The following is a 17,319-nucleotide window of genomic DNA, read 5'->3' on the forward strand; positions in this document are numbered from 1 at the left end:
ATTGTGTACGTGGTTCAGCCAAGCCACGGCAGAAGGAATCTCCTTCACCTGGTGCTCCATAGACCACTGCAAAGCTTTTCCCTGCTTCTTACGCATTTCAAGGAAAGAATCCCTCGCTGCTTCAAACTCGTTCTTCAAAGCATCCGCAAAGGTTGTGGCGACAAGGCAGCAAAATGTAGCGTAGTGGAATGCTCCCAGAGGGGAGGAGATATCAAACGATCTCGCCAGAATCCTGACATGCTACAATGAACAGCAAGGATTGATGGATTGTCCACTCGCAGTAACAGACAATAGACTAATCTCCGGGAGCTTGTCATGCGGTTTCATACTGTATGCACAACTCACAATCGTAACAGAGCCTTCCGTTCCATTTCCTGTGTTATACATAGTCACCAATTCTTCAAAAGTGAAAGCCATCCCAATCTTTGTCTGCTCTACAACATTGCTGTGCCTTCTCGCGTCCACTGAAGGCTTCAGAAGGGTATCTTGCGCAGGGCTCTGAGACACTTCGGTGCCCAGCGAGTTTTGATGGCCACCGGCAATGTTGGACTGCATAACCGTTCCAACATCGACAGAAATGGAGTCTTTGGCATTGCTTTGGCAAGTTGTTCGTGGACTTGATCGAAAACATCGCCTATGTATAGATCTAGAGACGCTATAGCATCGCATTGTCCACTGAGGGGCTCCAGGTTAAGGCATTCCTCAACAGCAACCGGACGACTCTCTGTATGTCGGTGAAGTGTCAAGCCCAAGCTCCATGATAACCGATCTTGCTTTGTGGTGTCATTGCGTTTCTGCTTCTGACTTGGCTTCTGGAGTTGTCTGCAGTACCTCCCAGACAAGGACATTTTTCAAGACGGCGTGTGCGTCTCTGCGGCTATCCGACTCCACGGTCATATTTCGAGGCAACGTCAATGACTGCTCGAGGCTAGACATGTTATTCCCTTTAGACGCAAACATCATTATCCTAAGGATCCAACTTACGAGGACATCACTCCTTCTGATTCGAGAAAGTGAAGTAACAACGCGTCCCACTCATGGTGAACCTCCACTTCCGGTACGCATAGCAGGTCTGCCTGGTCTTGTCTGTTCCGGGACTTCAGACATGCACGGAAAATGACAGAGAACCTGTCTTCGATGATCTTGGTGACGTAGGGTGAAGTGAAAGTGGCTTTGGCTTGGCTGTTAGTCCCCTCCGGACAACCTCATCCCGCCTTAAGCAGCTCCTCTCGAAGGCCCTTCAGTTCATCGCTGACAGATGGAAGATCATCCTACTAAGCTCTAGCACAAGAAAGGACAACACCAGCGTGCTAGAGCCTCTTCCCATAATTCATCGTCTTCTAGCCGCCCGAATATAAGTTGTGCAGTGGCTCCAGTACCAGCAGGGGGGAATATGAGGCCCACCAAGGGGCCCTGGATATGCCACACATGACGCTGGTACAGGGCACTTGCCATAAGGCCGTATATCTCCTTTGGCCGGGCCACACAGGTGGAAGGGATTACAGGGACATCAGCGGGTGACACATAGCAAGCATATGGAGGGTAAGGAGGGAGTTTTCTTCCTCCTTCTCATGCGATTTGTTCGTGTCTTCGTCTGGCGCACAGCTTGACTTATCACTTTAGCCACCTTCAGAAGACTCGGACTCGTCGTCATATTTTCCCCTGAGAAACTCCTCCACGGTCATTCGGCGTGGTGGATCTTCCCTTGAGTCTGTTGTACTCTCGTCGATGCCGCTAGAGGTATCATTCCCACTTTCTCCCAGTCGTGTACTGAAGCCCTCAGTAATACGGCCAACTAGTAGAGCGGCGGTTCGAAGAGGATCATAACACATCTTCGGGTGTCGAGGGAGCACAAAAGAGGGGTTCTCTGGCAAAGGGTCCATACCGTCAGCAATGGCCCAAGCTAGCAGAGCTGCAGGCAGTCATACAGTACGTCAGTCTCAGGAGCAGACATGAATATAACATGCGACACGAGACCAGCTAGCACAGTCGCGTCTGCAGCCAATCTGCAGCGGCATATCTTTGAGTATCCCGTGAGATCAGCCTGCCCGATCGCGAAGGTTCGGCCTGCCTTCGGTAGACTGGATTTCTGCAGTGAATAATTAGTTGTAAAAGAGGTACATTCTGAGCATTCCATTCTGCAGCTTGATACAGGTAATTTTCTGGAAGGGATCACGGCACAGACTTTGACAACAAAGCGTCCCCGCCCAAGAACGTCCACAGTGCAGAAGCATCCTTGTAATCATGGTGCACAATGCTCACGAGCCACCTTCTGTCACGGACGCCTTCCAATAACTTCCGCTCTTCTGAATCAGGGGGATAGAAGCTGGCCCACTCACACCATATTGAGAAAGCTTCGTCCTGCGGAGACGTTACTCAAGACCACCAATGCTAATGATAGCGATGAGCGCAAGACTTACCTTCCATGACAAGAAAGATTCGCGTTCAATAATGGTTGTCTGAAGCACTTCTTGCCCAGGGAATACGCCCCACGTCACGGCATTCCTTCCACCGTCCGGCACATTGCTTCGACATTCACCCTACATACGAAAACGTCAATCCTAGGAAAGTAGCAGAACAGGCCCATCCACACCTGGAAGTTGCCAGCAAAATAGTCGACCCATCCCTGACCATCCTCCCTAATCCTTTTCTCGATCTTGTCAACCTCCTCCTGATCAGCGAAAAACTCCACGAATCCCTTCTGGTACACATATCCGCTAGGCGGGCCCCAGCCGAAGACCTCGTGCGTCGAGGGCACCCCGTCCACGGCTGGCTGCGATCCCACCGTCCACCAGCCATGCCGGTTCAGCTTCTCGAGCTCCGTCAGAATGAGCATCGACTCGGGCGACAAGGGGCCCTGCGAAAAGGGCGTCGAGTCAACCTCGCCGCGGAGGTGCTTCAGGAATATCTCGGTCAGGTCCTGCACGGTTGTCGGGTTGCCCCACTTTTGCAACGCTTCGCCCCGCTGACAACCACTGTTAACTACATGGCATTCTGGGACTGCTATTCAACCTGCTTACTGTGATGACGGGCCCGCCCCACTGGTCCTGCAACCCGAACGCCGGACTTTTGAAGTCACCGAAGCGGCCATTGGGATATTCGTCCCAGCTGGAGGCATTGTTGATTTCCCCGCGTCCGGCGTCCGGGGGTGGAAGCACAGAGCCGATCAGCCCTTTGGTGGCGGAGTCGCTAGCGCTGGTAGGGGTGATCGTGAGATCATCATCTGTGTGAGACGGGGTTGCCTGACTCGGTGGGTCCTTACCAGGGCAAATGCATGTTAAAATCGTGTTTCGTGAATATAAGAAGGAAATGCAAGTTACCGTTATCAATCTATTTTTGATCTCGGGACTACCTCCCGCCCATCCCAGCCCCTCGATGACACGGCGAACGCTCTTTTCCAAATTCAGGGTGCAAAAGTGCAGTCCGGCGACATCGCCGGAAGCGGTCAGTCGTTTGACCATGTCGATAGCAAGAGCGATTCCATATTCCTTCACTTGAGCGTCATCATGCTACGTGGGATCAGTGAGCTAAGGCTAGAGTATACCGGGGACAGACTGACCTTGATAGGTTCAAGGGCCGATGCTACTGACTCTGGTACTCGAGACCCGCAGAGTTTAGTTAGCCGTAAGAAGGAGGCGTACGTCTGTAATGGCATAATGCTGGGTATGACGGGTACCGTGATACCTATCACGGAGGCATATCGTAAGGCACAAACCTGTTTGCTCCCGACGGTTCAACGCACCCTTCTTCCGAACCTTCTCGAGCCACCGCAGGAAGTTATCGCAGTCATAGAAGAGTTGAGTGATGATAAAATCGGCTCCTGCGTCCACTTTAGCCTTTAGATGGTCGAGTTCCCCGTCTTCGTCCGTTTCCCGGTCTGTATGTCCGTCAGGGTAAGCTATTAGTTCAGGTCAGTCTCGTTGTAGAGTAACTTCTATTATATCAGGGAATGAAGACCTGCCACGCCGATGGAAAATGCAGAAGAGAACTCGGGTGATGACCGTATGTAGGCTACCAAGTCGACACCATGGGTAAACCTGGGGTCAGTAGGGATCCAATATTCTTCTCCTCGTGGGGGATCTGCAAATTGAACCTCAACAACAGGTTACCTCCTAATACAAGCGAACGCTTACCTCCTCTCAAAGCGAGGATGTTCTGAACACCCCTCTCTTTGGCTGCCTAGCGCCTGTGAATGACCTTTATCTGCAGAACATGCATCGACTTACTCTAAGGGCCTCATCCACCATTCCTCCCTCCATATTTGTACATGTGAGATGGAGTATTGTGTCAATCTTCTCCTCATTCTGGATCAACCCCGCAAGCTCCAGACTTCGATCTTTGGTAGCACCTCCAGCCCCCCATGTTACACTGACCGCGATAGGGCCTAACGAAGATATTCGCGCTACTCGAGCCAAGAGATTCTCGAATCCCTGAAAGGAGGTATTCAGCACATTCCACCGGAGGAATACATAGCATCCTAAGTAACCTCATCGGTCTTGGGCGGAAAGAACTCGAACGTATAAAACGGCCTGTTCAGCTTGTACGCCGCGATCTTCTCCGTCAGCTTCATCCGTGCCAGTCGTCGCCGAAGAGAGTGAATAATCTCGCACAGACAGCCCCCGCTTGAGCCATTTAGCAGACGGAGCAGAGATCCTCTACACAGTCGCAGCCGGCGGCCCGTCGCCACGTGCCCCGCGGCCGGAAAGCAATATCGGCGCCTGTGCTACGTCGTAGTGCGGGGTCGTCACCGACGTTAGTTCCTTGATTTCGCGCTTAGACTTGCCATGGACGCGCCATCGACGCCCGCGACGGCGGACTTCTCGTCTGCGCCGCCGAAGCGGACGAAAATTGTGCTGCTGGGCGACCAGAGCGTAGGGAAGACGAGTTTGATAACGAGGTGTGTGGTGTCCGAGCATCTGCAGTATTCCGCCAATATGACAGCTAAGACGATGGGGGATACCGCGTGCAGATTTATGTATGACACCTTCGACAACACGTACCAAGCTACCATTGGCATCGACTTCCTGAGCAAGACCATGTACCTAGAAGACCGGACTGTACGATTACAATTGTGGGACACGGCCGGCCAGGTACGCTGTCCACTCGAAGGCTGGGACTCACGGGGCGGCGTGCTCAAATCCTGCTGTGAAGGAAAGATTTAGATCACTTATCCCATCGTACATCCGAGACTCGTCAGTAGCCATCGTGGTCTTTGATATCACAAGTGCGTGCCCGTCTCCCGGATGGTGTGAGCCTTCCACAGCGACTAAGCATGTCGTACAAAGATCGTCAATCTTTCATGTCAACATCTAAATGGATAGAGGATGTCCGGTCAGAAAGGGGGAATGACGTGATTATTGTATTGGTAGGCAACAAGGCAGATCTCTCGGACAAGCGGTGAGTACTCTCGCCACCTTCACCTGGTTTGGGGATTCAATTCATCCGTGTTATTCGGGTGAAGGCAAGTGACCTTGGAAGAGGCAACAGCAAAGGCTCAGTCACTGAATATAATGTTCATGGAGACGTCTGCCAAAGCCGGTCACAACGTCAAGAGCCTGTTCAAGAAGATTGCCATGTCCCTCCCTGGAATGGAGACGCCTGCTCAGTCGTCCGACGGCAACACGAGTATGTCAGACATTCTCCTCAGGTGTCCCTCTGCTGACAGTGACCAGAAATCGATGTCACGACACCAGCGAACACCGAGGTACCAGAAGCATCGCAGTGCAATTGCTGATTGGTGGCGTTCGTGTACAGCTCAGCCCTCGATCGTTGGCTATCCTGGTATATACCTATTATATATTGGCGTGGTATTTTTACCGGCCATTGTAATTATGTCGTGGATGGATTATTTGAATCACATAGGCCACTTGGACAAAGGTTGACGGGTACAAGGTGACGTCGGCTACTAATACAATGTACAGACTGCTTTTCACGCCTCCCTCTTGCGCTCGAAACTAGCATTATCCCCTGTTCATGGTATTACCAGCTCCCTTCGGATGGGTGTCCGTGTACTGCGCCCATTTCTCGTCTTTCTGCCTCTTCTCTTCCACTTTCTGTTCCCCGAAAACAGTGCCATCCATCTCCGCATCCAAGGCAAGCTGTTCGGATGTAGTCAGTTTCTCAGCCGACTGTGGTCTGCACACATTTCACGGGTCCTCAGTATCGAAAACGGGTAATCATCGTGTGGTAGCAACTCACCCTCCGCCGGTGATAACATTTCCGCGCTGACGTTCGATCTCAAGATACTCGTCGACGGTCATAGTCGGCAGACGGTGATCTGGGCCAAACACTTCGGCTTGGAGTCGCGCACGTTCAGCGGCATTGGAGGGCAGAATCGTGAACGGTCGCAGAGGCTACGATCATTGACTAACTGAACGCCGTAAAGATGAAGGAAGGGGACGTACTCTACCGCTTGAATCCAATAACGGTCCTCGTCCATCTGGACCACCTCTGGGTACAGAGTCCAGCCGCCACGCGTCCTCCTCCTGTTTCCTCCGACCATCCTCTTCGCCTTCTTTCGAGGCTGACTTCTGCGCCAATGCATTCCGTACAAGTTCCAGCTCCTGGGTCAGATTTTCGTTCTGTTGGCGGGCTTGGGCGTAGATCAGCCGGAGGAGGAGCAAAGTCACTTCGCGGAGAGCGTCCTCCACGTCGTCTTCATCATCGCTGTTGCCCGCGTCTTCCGAACCGCGGGATAAGAGAGAGGTGATCAAGTCAAAGTCGTTGGGGGTGCGGTCGCCTCCCTCAGGCCATTGACGGCGGCGCTTCTGCAAAGCCTGGAAGCGCGTATGTCAGCAATGACATAGAGGGAACGAGGGTGAAGGACTTGCTTCGATCTTTCCCCTGAGTTCTTTCTCGCGTCTGTACTGTTGTATCTTTGCTTCACGTCTCTGGGCCGCGTTGGCCATCATGGCAGCCGACTTCTCGTAGGCGGCCAGCTCAACCTCCGTTATGATATGATAGTTCTCCAAGTTTGTCAAAAACGTCCGTAGGTGCCTCTAGAGCTAGATAAGTACACCGTAGACGTCAAGAAAAAATTCCAGACATACCTGAGCTTGCAGCAACTGCGCGAGCCTCTCCTCCATATCCAACGTCCTAACGCGACCCTGCACCTCCGTGATCACATAGGGAACGAACAGATACGCCAAATCGCGGGTTGAGATATCCTCCAACGTCTCATTCGCGCTGAATAGCGACAGACTGCTCGCCCGCGCGTCCACATGTCGAAGGTCTGCAAGCGCGGATCGAATCAAGTCCTGTCTCCTAAGCATCAATTAATGCCGGAGCAACCGCAAGCAGCGTTTACCTGTGTTTTGTCCTCAATCGTGGGTAGGTTGAAGGCCTCCGACGCCGTAGCCAAAGCTCGCTTGAATTGCGCTGACAGTGTTATGTCTTCTTGCATGTTAGGATTCGAGGTCAAGTTACGTTGGTGGCGATCGCGCGCTAATTAGATTCGGATTCGGACCGTGTATGGATATCTCGACGGCGTTCATCATTGACCGTGCACGCCATGCCTTTCGCTCGATGCATGGTATAGACCGTTTCATCTATATACGCCTATTCACTATTAAATTTCATTTAGAACTTTGACGATGAAGGCAACGAGATCCGACAGTGTCGCCCTGGCTGTAGCTTCGTACATCCCGGTGAGGGCAGGAGGTGGCTGAATGCACCCCGCACGCGGCCAGTTGCGCATGCCTCGTCCTCGAAGGTACGTCTCAACAGTGATTCTGTTATGCGTGATGGTATTGACAGAATGTTGATCGTGCTGAACGCAGTTCCCGCCTCGTCGGCCAGGTGCAGGCAGTGGCAGCTTCTACAGCTCGCCGAGCACTTCAGAAACCTCTGCTGCCGGGCCCCCGAACGCACCGCGGGGAAGTACGAGAGGATGGGGCGCTACAGCTGCGTCCCCCACCGGCGCCGAGGCCCCCGCTTCCGGAGGCGGTGGGTGGGGAAATATAGACGGTTGGGGTACCAGCTCTTCGAGCAGCACTAGCGGCTGGGGGTCATGGGGTGACTCCGGTGGCACAAAGTCCTCGGATACTGAAGGGAAAGGTGGTGGCTGGGGCGGAGGATGGGGTGACAACGGCGGGAACAAGACGTCAGCCGAAGCCACTAGCGGTGGATGGGGTTCATGGGGAGATTCTGGAAGCACCAAGTCCTCGACGACTCAGGATGGTAACAGTGGATGGGGAGGATGGGGGGATTCAGAGGCCTCCAAGTCCTCTATTACCCAGAAAAGCAGTGGTGGGTGGGGAGACTCTGGGACTGCCAAATCCTCCACTACCCAGGAGAGCAGTGGCGGATGGGGAGACCCCGGGACCACCAAGTCCTCCACTGCCCGGGAAGGTAGTGGCGGGCGGGGAGATCCTAGCACTGCGAAAGCATCCACCAGTCAGGAGAGCACTGGTGGGTGGGGAGGATGGGGTGAATTCGGAGCCGCTACGTCCTCCACTACCCAGGAAAGCAGTGGCGGATGGGGAAGCGGAGCTGGGTGGGGAACTTCCGAACCTGTAAAATCCTCCGCTACCCAGGCAGACAGTGGTGGCGGATGGGGCGCGGCCTCAGAACAGGGCACCCTCAGCGTTGCTGATCCAGCGAAGAATACAGCTACTGCCTGGGTCAGCTCCCAACAAACACCATTTGCGGATTCATCCAGAGCAGGTTCTGGGCTGGGTATCAATGACAGTTCTGAAGCTATGTTAGGGCTGGAGCCATCATCGAAGCTCCCGCAAACGTCAACTTTGGGTGTCGAATCAGGAGAAGTTTCCGACTCGACCTCTAACGTCGTATCTACAGCGGGAACCTCGTACACGAAGCAAGACGCCATGGACGTAGACTGTCCTAGACGGAGTAGTCGTGGCAGTTCGCATTCCCCCTCCCCTGGTATGTCAAGGGACACCTCATTGGGACCGTCGGAGGGTCGCAGCTCTGTCCGAAGCGGTAGTATCATGGAGCGCTTTATCGAGTAGGTTTTAGTTTATCCTGGCAATATCGTGTTTCCTCATGCAGATGATCCTGCAGGTCGCTTCGCCGCGGAATCCGCGCTCAGATGGAGCTCAAAGAAGCGGACGCCAAGGTCGAGAGATGGAAAACTACCCAGCTCTCCGCTCAGTATAAACGATGCGGTAGAGCTGCTCGCCTGCGGCTCGACGCTGTGCGTCTGGAGTACCAAAAGAACCGCCAGCAACGGTACGATGCGCTCATGAAGGCTGCTACGGAGCTGGCTGAGTCTGACGCTGCGCGGCTGCTTGTGGAAGCTGCTGAAGCTGCTGACAGCACGGAGAGCTTCCAGGAGTATGCCACGAGTGTCAGACATTGGCTCTCTGGAGTTATACCAGTGGTCCAGCAGTTTTCAGCCCGGCTGAATGAACCGAAGATCGAAGATCCTCTTCCGCCGGAATCTACCCGCACTTCAGAGTCTGAAAGCCCCTTGGAGGGACTACTGCGGCACTTCGACGAGTTGGAGCTTCGGATAGCCTCTAGTAAGGCCGACCTCTGGGCAGCAGGTCAACAAAAAGTGAACGAGTCGCGAGAGAATTTCATGTCTATTTACTCGGAAGTAGCCAGGATGGATGGGTCACACTCGCAGTCTACCTATTTAGCAGACAGTTTGGCTCATCGTGTCTCGGTGCTGGGAACAGACGTAGGGGAAGAAGCGAATCATATCGCGGCTGTTATTACTGAGCATCGGAACATTGCTGAAGACCATCAAGCAATAACGGCAGTCAACGCGGATATTGCTGCTCGTCTTGCCCCCGTAAGCTTTGTTCATGTCTGCTCGAAATCAACCCATTTAACCTGTAATGTTCACAGCTTGAAGAACAGGGAACCAGACTTGATGCCCTGCTTGAGGAACAGTCCAAAGATCTAGAGAGGTTACGCTCTTTGATTGCAAGCTTTCGTCCAACAGCACCCCCGGCGTCAATGGAGAACCTGGCGTCGGTTGTTCAGTACAATGCTGTTGCAGAGGCAGACAGGATGATGCGTCTGACGGCTGACTCTTTGTCTACTGAGGTTGGAGCTGCGCTTCGGCTCCAGCAAGAAGATATCTACCCGTGCGTTTTGAGGGAGATTAGGCCGACTTTGCAGGTTCTGCAAGCTTACCACAAAATCACTACAGAGGGTCATCGGGGCAGCGGGCATGCATCTATCGGACAAATCTGAAGTAGTTTATCTATCTTGGCCATACTAATATCTTGATAATCTACCTGATGTACTTATTATGCTGCATCTAAGTAATGTCATGCCGGTAGTTATTTATTTACCGAGCTTCTACGTCTCCAATTGGTACTCGAGTAATTATATAAGTATCAAAGCTTATAGGAGGATGCCGAAGGACGCAACGCGCTTTGGAGGCTAAGCTTGAAGTTAGAAGTTAGAACGCACGCGTTCATAGACTTCGCGTCTACCGAACATCATCATGAATTGCTCTCGAACGCTGCGTATACCGTTGTGGCCCACTCATATCTCACCTTCGAGGAATGCTTTGTCTCGTGGACTTGTCCGTCATAACTCGACAGTATCAGAGCAGGCCAAGCAGAACCTGAGTTGGCCAGAGTACCTTGCGATTCGGAAAAGCAAGCGGAGATGGGAGACGGTGAGTTGGCAATGGGTAGTCTGGGTGTCATTGGAATGTTCAGTTCACGTTCTGTACGTTGTTAGGCCGCTACCATTCCATGCGTATTCCTTGGATTCGGGGGTGGCGTGCTGTACTTCGGGAATTTGGAGACGGACGCTTCTAAACTCATTATGGTGCGTCATTTATGGCGTCCTTGCAAGTCAGGAGGGCGACTACAACCTTGCCTCTGGTAGGGCATTGACCCGTTCTTCTTCTACGGGTTTGCAACTCTTGGCTGCGCCGGTATGTTGAACGAGAACGTGATATTCCACTGCTCAACACTCATCTTTCCCCCGAGGCTTTGGCTACCTGATTGGTCCAACTATCGGCTCGGCGTTCTGGAGAATGACGCACCGCCGGACTATGGCATTAATCGAGGCCCGTGATCGGGAATTCCACAAGCACATAGTCAAGAACAGAGTAGATCCGACTGCTCAAACCGCTACCAATCCCGTCCCAGATTTCTATGGTACGTACATATATCTACCACGCGCAAGCTTGTACGTAACATATCCTTATCCATGGTCAGGTGAGAAGATTGGTTCGTTGCACGAATACCGCCAGGTCAGCACACGTTTACGTTAGGATGGGATATTCCTCTTATTGTCTTGTATAGTGGTTGAGGGACCAAGCGAAATACAAGCGTAAATCGGAGTGGCCAGAAGAACTATAACAGCATCAACATGAGGGAACTGGCGTATGTGTTTGCTGCTTGTTGACGTTTACCGGCTATAGATCATCGCTAATCATATATTGGGCCTGCAGCCTTATGGGCGTGCGTATCGAGTCTTGACATTTAGACATCCCACCTGTTACCAGAAAATGTGTCATTGCAACTTCTCTGTCGAGGACACTAGTATGTAGCACAATTGCTATGCTACATCAGGGGATATATGTGATAATCGAGCAGGCAATGTTACACGATGATGTGGAGTCCGTGGCAATGATGATTTGAAGGCGCCAGGTCTGACTAGCAGATGGGGAGTGCAAGGTACGAAGTGGGCATCGTGCAAGCACGCATATGCCTCCTCGTGTTCGAAAGTATCGCAAAGCTGTGTATCCGTGGTTGCGGGTTGCGCAGTGCGGACGGCATAGATAGTGGGTGATGATGGCTATTGTCTACGAAGACCATCAGTAAGAGTGTCATTGATCTTAGCGCTGCAGACTTACAGTGACCGACGAATAAATACGAGAGCGAACGACGAATAAGTTACGACAAACCCGAATAGAAAAGAATGGACGGTCCAAAGAGGCCCGAAAGGAAGCAGGTGCGATATCCGAACTGTGGCATTACAGTCATCTCATTGAACCATGAGGTAAACGTATGATGAAGGTCGTAACATCACACTCGGCTGCTTCACGACGCGAAAGACGTCGGCGTCCGCATCGCTTGCTTCTGCGTGGAGGGTACGACCACGGTGGGCCGCTCGACGAGGCAGAAGCGCGGGATGACGCCCTTCTCGGCGTCGTAGCGCCCTACGCGCTGCACTAGACACCATTCATCCTCATATTCCTCCAGAAGTCGGAGCGTCTCCCCCACTTGGACGGAAAGCTCGTCTTCCATCGAGGGCTGGAACGTTGTCACTACGTGCATGAGGCGCGGGAGCTTATTAGCCTTGGCATGGCTGCGTGAGCTTCTCGATAATGTCTTCGACAGTGACTTGGTCTTGCAAATCTGCGCGCCGAAGGACGCAGATCGGGGACTTGGCTCCGGAGGAGGTATCGAGCTACGCGAAGATTCAACCTTAAGCTTGAAGGACGCGGGGGGTGTCGGCGGCGTGGGGGGTATAGATGTGGATTTGTTGTCCCTAGGCGCAGGGGGCGGTGGCGGCATCGAGCGGGTGAACGATGATTGTATCTTTCGACCCTTCTCGCTGCCATATGATGGGGGCGGCGACACATTCTGGGACTTGGTTAGCACGACCATTTGGGAGAGCGATTTCTCTGTCATCTCCTCGGACTCGTCGTCGGAGCTGTCGTCCGCGCTCTTGCTCTCGTAGGGTACGTAAATCGTGGGCTTGACTTGCGGGACCCAATTGACACCTGCGGATGCGCGAGGCACGGCGGGGAACAGAACCGCCTTTTGGGGCTGCTGAACATACGCCTCCAGGTCACCGGCCTTGCCCTCCTTGGAGGGAGGGAAAGGGGTGAAGGCCTTTTCAAACGACCGGTTGTTCTGCAGAGTGGAGGGGGCAGTGCGTCTCCTACGCCTCCATGCCACGAGCCTCCAAACCGCGATACCTGGACGCTTCTTAGCGACTGCAAGACTGGACGCTATGAATGCGGCATACCCAATACTATGGTGCCCAGAACGGCGATGACGATGGCCAGGGATTTCGTCGACGTCGAAAGCCGTATCACCTCAGGTCCTTGTGTGGGAGCCGCACTGGGAGATGCAGTGGGGGAAGCAGAGGTGCCTTCCTGAGGCGAGCGTCGCTCATATTGCTGAGCGAGCCCGCGCTCGTCCCTATGAAGACGCGGCGTAGTGATGATGGCCATAATCTAATATGGGTGATCGTAAGAAAAGAAAGGAAGCGTGTCCAAGCGACACCAAAACACTCCAGACAGACGAGAGGGGAGGCTAGGGAAGCCAACGCCCATTGTCAAGGAGTATATACTCGCTCTCATGGCTCGGGGCCGGATGTGATTGTGTGATTGATGTCTTGCTGCGAGTGCGCCCTCTCTCTTGATGACCGTAGACAGATGTCTGACGGGTTTGAAGGCGCACATCTTCCGGAGGACCAGTCAGGTATGTGTGCCTGGTATACGCATCATGATATCGCTGGTCCCCATCAAACCAACTAGCCCGAGATATCCAGTGGTGTTTTAGTATGGACCTGCATCACCGACATGAGCACTGGTTTGCAGTTGTCATAGTGACCACAAGGAATGATATAGACGGCGTAAATAAGATGCCCTCTGGCCGCAGACCTCCTGAACCTCTCTGACAGTCGGTCTGATTCAAAAGCCATTCAAGAAAGGTCTAGTTCTTTCAGACGATCCATGGCATCCATATTTACCGCACTAATGTAACACTGGAAAGTCAGAGTGCAGAACCAGCCGTATTGACGGATGTGTCACGACCGAACTCGGAGGGCAGTGCTGCGTACATGTGCATGCCATCGACCTAACCAGTGTAAGCAGGCCCTGGCCCATATATGGCCGAGAACAGCGAGAGCGTCGAGTTATCGTATAGCGATGCTTTGACCCCCATAGCCTCAGCGTGCGAAAAGCGAAAGCCCATATGAAAATGACTCAGAAGGTGAGGAATACTGGAAGGCGGCATGCGACCGGGTACATGGCTATCTTCCGCGGACGAGGGGTTTCGGATCGTCGTGATCGCTGTGCTGAATAATGTGCGAAAGGCGCTCCTCCTGCTAGCGGAAAGTGCCGTTGTACTCGGAAGTCCCCTGGAGTAAAGCCTCCCCAAGTGTCGGAACGTGAGGGGTCAGTGATCTCAGGAAGACTGCCCGGAGCCTATGAGAGCTGTAATGCGAGTGTCGAAGCCTTCACTACGAATAGGCATCTCCGGCGTGTGGAATGGGTTCTTCATCACAGCATCCGCATAAGCTTCGTAAACCTTCTGAAGCACGGTATCGGCGGTCATCTCAGTCAGAGAAGTAAGTAGAACGAATTTTGTCCCTTTCGAGGGAGAGGTTGTCATCAAAGCGACGGAAGAAGACCTTGCATGTCTGCTCACCTGTGGCGGTCAGTAGGATGGTTAACTTGAAGCTTTCTCCTTCAATCACTTGCGCGCCAGAACTGGAGCCGGTTGGAGACAGACGTGCTGTGATAGCATGGATACCGTGCAAGGTTCCAGCAAGTACGAGATACTCGTTAGAGGTTAATTGAGCGAGGCCCTCTGAGCAGCAATCATCAGAAACACTCCGCGAGCAACACAGAGAGGAAACATACCCGCGAAATTACGCTGATATACTAGCCCTCCGGCTTTATTGATCACCTAACCGCAGCGAATCAGTGTCAGCTAATGCATTGCGGACTTGGACTGACCCAAAGCCCGAAGATGGCCATGGCGGTCGACTTCCAACCCGGTGGCTAAGCCCATCATCACACGCGCCAGCGATGGCACTTGCACCCGGCCCTCGTCGCGCAAGGGCGCGTGTCCTTGACCTTCCCCTGTCTCTGCTGCTTTGCGTATTTGTTGCTACTCTACCGTCGCTGTCATCGCAAGCGTCGGTGCTAGGCGAACGCGCGCTGACTCCGCTTGCGCCGAACTCCATCTCACAACTAACGTCCACGCCTGACCCGGTCAAGAATGTGGATCCAGCCAACCCGTCTTCGCATTTATCAAAGATACTGATACCACGTCCTCGTTTGTGTTTGCATTTCTCGTCGACGGGCTCCATGTAACGGATATTATCCAATAGCTGACACCGAGAATAATACCCTCGTGCGGAACTATATCGTCTCTACCCTCAAGGGCCTGAAATGGGACGTGGAGGAGGACAGCTTTATTGACAACACGCCTTATGGCGCAAAGAACTTCACGAACGTGATCGCGACGAAGGACCCAACTGCGTCTCGACGTGTTATCCTCGCGGCCCACTTCGACAGCAAATTCTTTGCAACATACCCACAAAACCAAGTACGTGCACATCGAACACCCGGTTTTGATGGCCTTAGCTTATAAATCATATGACGACTTCTAGTTTGTGGGAGCTACAGATTCAGCCGCACCCTGTGCTATGATGCTTGATTTGGCGGAGGCGCTGGACCCGCTCCTTGACCAACGGAAAGAACGTCTGGAGGATGGCTTGGAGGACGACGAGGACGTTGCTGACACCACATTGCAGCTCGTCTTCTTTGACGGCGAAGAGGCATTCAAGGAATGGACTGCGACGGATTCGATATACGGTGCTAGGCAAGGAATCGGTCCAACCCTGCCCTGTGCATAGATCCTAATTCCTTACTCAGGCACCTGGCAGAAAAATGGGCTACAACGTACATCTCACCTCACTCTAAGCGGCGCATGCTCCGACCATCAGAAACCCAAATCTCCGCCATCGAGCACCTCATCCTCCTCGACCTCCTCGGCGCCCCGCAGCCTCTCATCCGCTCGTCCTTCCTCGACACTGCATGGCTATTCGATGCCATGGCCTCAGCCGAACGTCGCCTCTTCGAGGTCGGCGCATTCGTGTATGGTGGAGATGAAGGTACTTCTCTCACGAGCTTCTTCTACCCCCGCCAAGACGGCGACACCAACTATGGCTATGTCGAAGACGACCACGTACCGTTCATGCGGAAGGGCGTGAGCGTGCTTCATATCATACCCAGGTTCTTCCCCTCAGTCTGGCATAAACTCTCTGTAGGTACTCCAGCCCTGTGACCTGGCTTGCTCCTATTCATGTTTGCTGTGTTTTGCTAGGACGACGCTTCTGCGCTGGACGTTCCCACAATGCGTCGCTGGAACCTCATCCTTCGCGTGTTCATGTCCGAGTATCTAGGTCTGCAACCTGAAACCCACAGTTCACGATCAGAGGACGCCTCCGACCAGCCAGTGGCGCATGCCGAGCTTGTGAGTGCATGATCTCCGTCTCTGCGAAGGCGTGACCATAGAGACTGATGAGCTCGCTCCAACACCCTCGATTGGGGATTGACCAGTAGTCCTTGATCTGACGCACGCCGGGCTTGTTTCGCATATTGTATCACATTTATTATTCGCATTGGACAATGGCAGATACACTACAGCGGTCAAACCGCACATACAGCGGCGAATCACTTCAGCATACGGGAGAGAAAGGAGTACCTTGCCTGGCGCAGGACATCATACAGGAGAATCGCAGACATACGAGACGTGTCCACGCGGGCTGGCGACAAGAGTGGCGATCTCGTTGTTGGACTAGGACAAAAGGAGTGCTTTATAATGCTTGACGAGTGCTGAAGCATCTGTGGCGATCTGTCCGAAACAACGTGGAAGACAGCAACGATATCATGAAATCCCTGCGCGAGTGATGATATGAAACACCGATACGTCCGCACCTTCTGATTCTCTAAGCCTTCATCAAGGCGTGCTTTGGCCTTCCTCATGAGCCTTCGCCTGGACTTCGCCCGTTCCTCTTCGTGTAATTCCACTGCAGTGACCGGGTGGATCGGTCAACACTCGTTTAAGAATGCATGGCACTCACACATGGAACTAGCGGTGTTGATCTCCTCGGAGCGCCGCTCTGAGAGGTCTTCAAAGAAGGGTGCATACAGTGCCAGCAAGGCGCGGACGGTTTCCTGCGAAAGTGGTCAGTATATGCGCCTCCTTTGTCGTCCAAGCTCCCTACGTCGTGGGCTTTCCACGTCTGCATCAGATCTGGAAAGACTTTCTCGTAAGATGATTCCTGGGCCTTTAGTCCCTTCAGCTGCTCTCTGCACTGCTCGCTGAAAGGAGCTTTGAATGAGTCTCCTGCCGGGTAGCGCAGAGTACCATACATGTAGGAGACCCCTTCCTCGACCATAGCGGCTGCATTCTTCCTAGCGTCCGCATATATAGCCTTCTTTTGGTTTTGGAAGGCTACAGACCGCGTTGACGTCTTGGCTGCCTTCCGCTCTGTAATCCGTTTGTGAGCATCAGATGAGCGAGGCGGAGGCGTCGACTCACTCTGCAGCTCTTGCAACATGCATAGCATATCTTGCAGGCTATTACAGCACGACGAATAAAGGTTCAGTGACAGCGACTTCTCGGCACCTTA

At 53.2% G+C, this 17,319-nt stretch overlaps 9 protein-coding genes across 9 annotated transcripts; 3 read left to right on the forward strand and 6 right to left on the reverse strand.

Moving 5' to 3' along the window:
• Positions 1 to 48: 48 nt before the first annotated feature.
• GLOTRDRAFT_21349 (uncharacterized protein) lies at positions 49 to 219 on the reverse strand (the record flags this gene model as incomplete). The annotated part of the gene is made up of 1 exon (XM_007864611.1): positions 49 to 219. A coding segment is annotated over one exon (171 nt), but the record flags the coding sequence as incomplete, so codon positions are not given.
• Positions 220 to 2,062: 1,843 nt separating this feature from the next.
• Positions 2,063 to 4,621, reverse strand: GLOTRDRAFT_71781 (MTHFR-domain-containing protein). The gene is made up of 11 exons (XM_007865027.1): positions 4,487 to 4,621; positions 4,227 to 4,430; positions 4,134 to 4,179; positions 3,958 to 4,080; positions 3,743 to 3,898; positions 3,560 to 3,684; positions 3,321 to 3,509; positions 3,021 to 3,257; positions 2,594 to 2,965; positions 2,421 to 2,540; positions 2,063 to 2,361 (listed from the first exon to the last, which is right to left on the reverse strand). Exons 1-11 carry the CDS (start codon positions 4,568 to 4,570, stop codon positions 2,173 to 2,175), a joined length of 1,845 nt encoding a protein of 614 aa, XP_007863218.1. The 5' UTR covers positions 4,571 to 4,621; the 3' UTR covers positions 2,063 to 2,172.
• Positions 4,622 to 4,735: 114 nt separating this feature from the next.
• GLOTRDRAFT_71786 (GTP binding protein) lies at positions 4,736 to 7,391 on the forward strand. The gene is made up of 11 exons (XM_007865028.1): positions 4,736 to 4,897; positions 4,970 to 5,090; positions 5,152 to 5,224; positions 5,286 to 5,397; positions 5,462 to 5,625; positions 5,673 to 6,135; positions 6,199 to 6,353; positions 6,405 to 6,774; positions 6,829 to 6,998; positions 7,050 to 7,256; positions 7,307 to 7,391. Exons 1-6 carry the CDS (start codon positions 4,785 to 4,787, stop codon positions 5,732 to 5,734), a joined length of 645 nt encoding a protein of 214 aa, XP_007863219.1. The 5' UTR covers positions 4,736 to 4,784; the 3' UTR covers positions 5,735 to 6,135; positions 6,199 to 6,353; positions 6,405 to 6,774; positions 6,829 to 6,998; positions 7,050 to 7,256; positions 7,307 to 7,391.
• Positions 5,961 to 7,402, reverse strand: GLOTRDRAFT_37100 (TAP42-like protein; the record flags this gene model as incomplete). Its single annotated transcript, XM_007864759.1, has 6 exons — positions 5,961 to 6,135; positions 6,199 to 6,353; positions 6,405 to 6,739; positions 6,803 to 6,998; positions 7,050 to 7,256; positions 7,307 to 7,402. 6 exons carry the CDS (start codon positions 7,400 to 7,402, stop codon positions 5,961 to 5,963), a joined length of 1,164 nt encoding a protein of 387 aa, XP_007862950.1.
• A 2,959-nt stretch (positions 7,403 to 10,361) lies between these two features.
• GLOTRDRAFT_56356 (mitochondrial import protein Pam17) lies at positions 10,362 to 11,719 on the forward strand. The gene is made up of 7 exons (XM_007864804.1): positions 10,362 to 10,600; positions 10,666 to 10,755; positions 10,816 to 10,864; positions 10,920 to 11,090; positions 11,151 to 11,185; positions 11,238 to 11,318; positions 11,387 to 11,719. Exons 1-6 carry the CDS (start codon positions 10,424 to 10,426, stop codon positions 11,292 to 11,294), a joined length of 579 nt encoding a protein of 192 aa, XP_007862995.1. The 5' UTR covers positions 10,362 to 10,423; the 3' UTR covers positions 11,295 to 11,318; positions 11,387 to 11,719.
• A 259-nt stretch (positions 11,720 to 11,978) lies between these two features.
• On the reverse strand, positions 11,979 to 13,120 carry GLOTRDRAFT_126378 (uncharacterized protein; the record flags this gene model as incomplete). The annotated part of the gene is made up of 2 exons (XM_007865029.1): positions 11,979 to 12,862; positions 12,913 to 13,120. 2 exons carry the CDS (start codon positions 13,118 to 13,120, stop codon positions 11,979 to 11,981), a joined length of 1,092 nt encoding a protein of 363 aa, XP_007863220.1.
• A 591-nt stretch (positions 13,121 to 13,711) lies between these two features.
• GLOTRDRAFT_56358 (transport protein particle complex subunit) lies at positions 13,712 to 14,664 on the reverse strand. The gene is made up of 4 exons (XM_007864805.1): positions 14,633 to 14,664; positions 14,537 to 14,582; positions 14,322 to 14,483; positions 13,712 to 14,263 (listed from the first exon to the last, which is right to left on the reverse strand). Exons 1-4 carry the CDS (start codon positions 14,651 to 14,653, stop codon positions 14,079 to 14,081), a joined length of 414 nt encoding a protein of 137 aa, XP_007862996.1. The 5' UTR covers positions 14,654 to 14,664; the 3' UTR covers positions 13,712 to 14,078.
• A 40-nt stretch (positions 14,665 to 14,704) lies between these two features.
• GLOTRDRAFT_71794 (uncharacterized protein) lies at positions 14,705 to 16,552 on the forward strand (the record flags this gene model as incomplete). Its single annotated transcript, XM_007865030.1, has 6 exons — positions 14,705 to 14,954; positions 15,010 to 15,227; positions 15,292 to 15,503; positions 15,557 to 15,947; positions 16,008 to 16,157; positions 16,247 to 16,552. The coding sequence occupies 6 exons, from the start codon at positions 14,705 to 14,707 to the stop codon at positions 16,256 to 16,258; spliced, it is 1,233 nt and encodes a 410-aa protein (XP_007863221.1). The 3' UTR covers positions 16,259 to 16,552.
• Positions 16,553 to 16,735: 183 nt separating this feature from the next.
• Positions 16,736 to 17,271, reverse strand: GLOTRDRAFT_36323 (uncharacterized protein; the record flags this gene model as incomplete). Its single annotated transcript, XM_007864705.1, has 4 exons — positions 16,736 to 16,861; positions 16,912 to 17,008; positions 17,060 to 17,177; positions 17,229 to 17,271. Coding segments are annotated over 4 exons (384 nt in total), but the record flags the coding sequence as incomplete, so codon positions are not given.
• Between the last annotated feature and the right edge of the window lie 48 nt (positions 17,272 to 17,319).

Source organism: Gloeophyllum trabeum, assembly GCF_000344685.1.
Source record: "Gloeophyllum trabeum ATCC 11539 unplaced genomic scaffold GLOTRscaffold_00003, whole genome shotgun sequence".
Taxonomy (NCBI): Eukaryota; Fungi; Basidiomycota; class Agaricomycetes; order Gloeophyllales; family Gloeophyllaceae; genus Gloeophyllum; species Gloeophyllum trabeum.

What these genes read in the sequence shown, in the direction of transcription:
- GLOTRDRAFT_56358 (XM_007864805.1), bottom strand. Translation starts at nt 14,653, where the DNA reads ATGGCCATCTTCGGGCTTTGG. An exon ending in TGGCCATCTTCGGGCTTTGG is followed by an intron (nt 14,583 to 14,632) that starts GTCAGTCCAAGT and finishes CGCTGCGGTTAG; the next exon opens with GTGATCAATAAAGCCGGAGG. An exon ending in ATATCAGCGTAATTTCGCGG is followed by an intron (nt 14,484 to 14,536) that starts GTATGTTTCCTC and finishes ATTGCTGCTCAG; the next exon opens with AGGGCCTCGCTCAATTAACC.
- GLOTRDRAFT_71781 (XM_007865027.1), bottom strand. Translation starts at nt 4,570, where the DNA reads ATGAAGCTGACGGAGAAGATCGCGGCGTACAAGCTGAACAGGCCGTTT. An exon ending in TTCCGCCCAAGACCGATGAG is followed by an intron (nt 4,431 to 4,486) that starts GTTACTTAGGAT and finishes ACCTCCTTTCAG; the next exon opens with GGATTCGAGAATCTCTTGGC. An exon ending in GGGGCGGGCCCGTCATCACA is followed by an intron (nt 2,966 to 3,020) that starts GTAAGCAGGTTG and finishes AGTGGTTGTCAG; the next exon opens with CGGGGCGAAGCGTTGCAAAA.
- GLOTRDRAFT_56356 (XM_007864804.1), top strand. Translation starts at nt 10,424, where the DNA reads ATGAATTGCTCTCGAACGCTGCGTATACCGTTGTGGCCCACTCATATC. An exon ending in ACGCTTCTAAACTCATTATG is followed by an intron (nt 10,756 to 10,815) that starts GTGCGTCATTTA and finishes TGCCTCTGGTAG; the next exon opens with GGCATTGACCCGTTCTTCTT. An exon ending in TGCAACTCTTGGCTGCGCCG is followed by an intron (nt 10,865 to 10,919) that starts GTATGTTGAACG and finishes CTTTCCCCCGAG; the next exon opens with GCTTTGGCTACCTGATTGGT.
- GLOTRDRAFT_71786 (XM_007865028.1), top strand. Translation starts at nt 4,785, where the DNA reads ATGGACGCGCCATCGACGCCCGCGACGGCGGACTTCTCGTCTGCGCCG. An exon ending in AAGACGAGTTTGATAACGAG is followed by an intron (nt 4,898 to 4,969) that starts GTGTGTGGTGTC and finishes TACCGCGTGCAG; the next exon opens with ATTTATGTATGACACCTTCG. An exon ending in TGTGGGACACGGCCGGCCAG is followed by an intron (nt 5,091 to 5,151) that starts GTACGCTGTCCA and finishes CCTGCTGTGAAG; the next exon opens with GAAAGATTTAGATCACTTAT.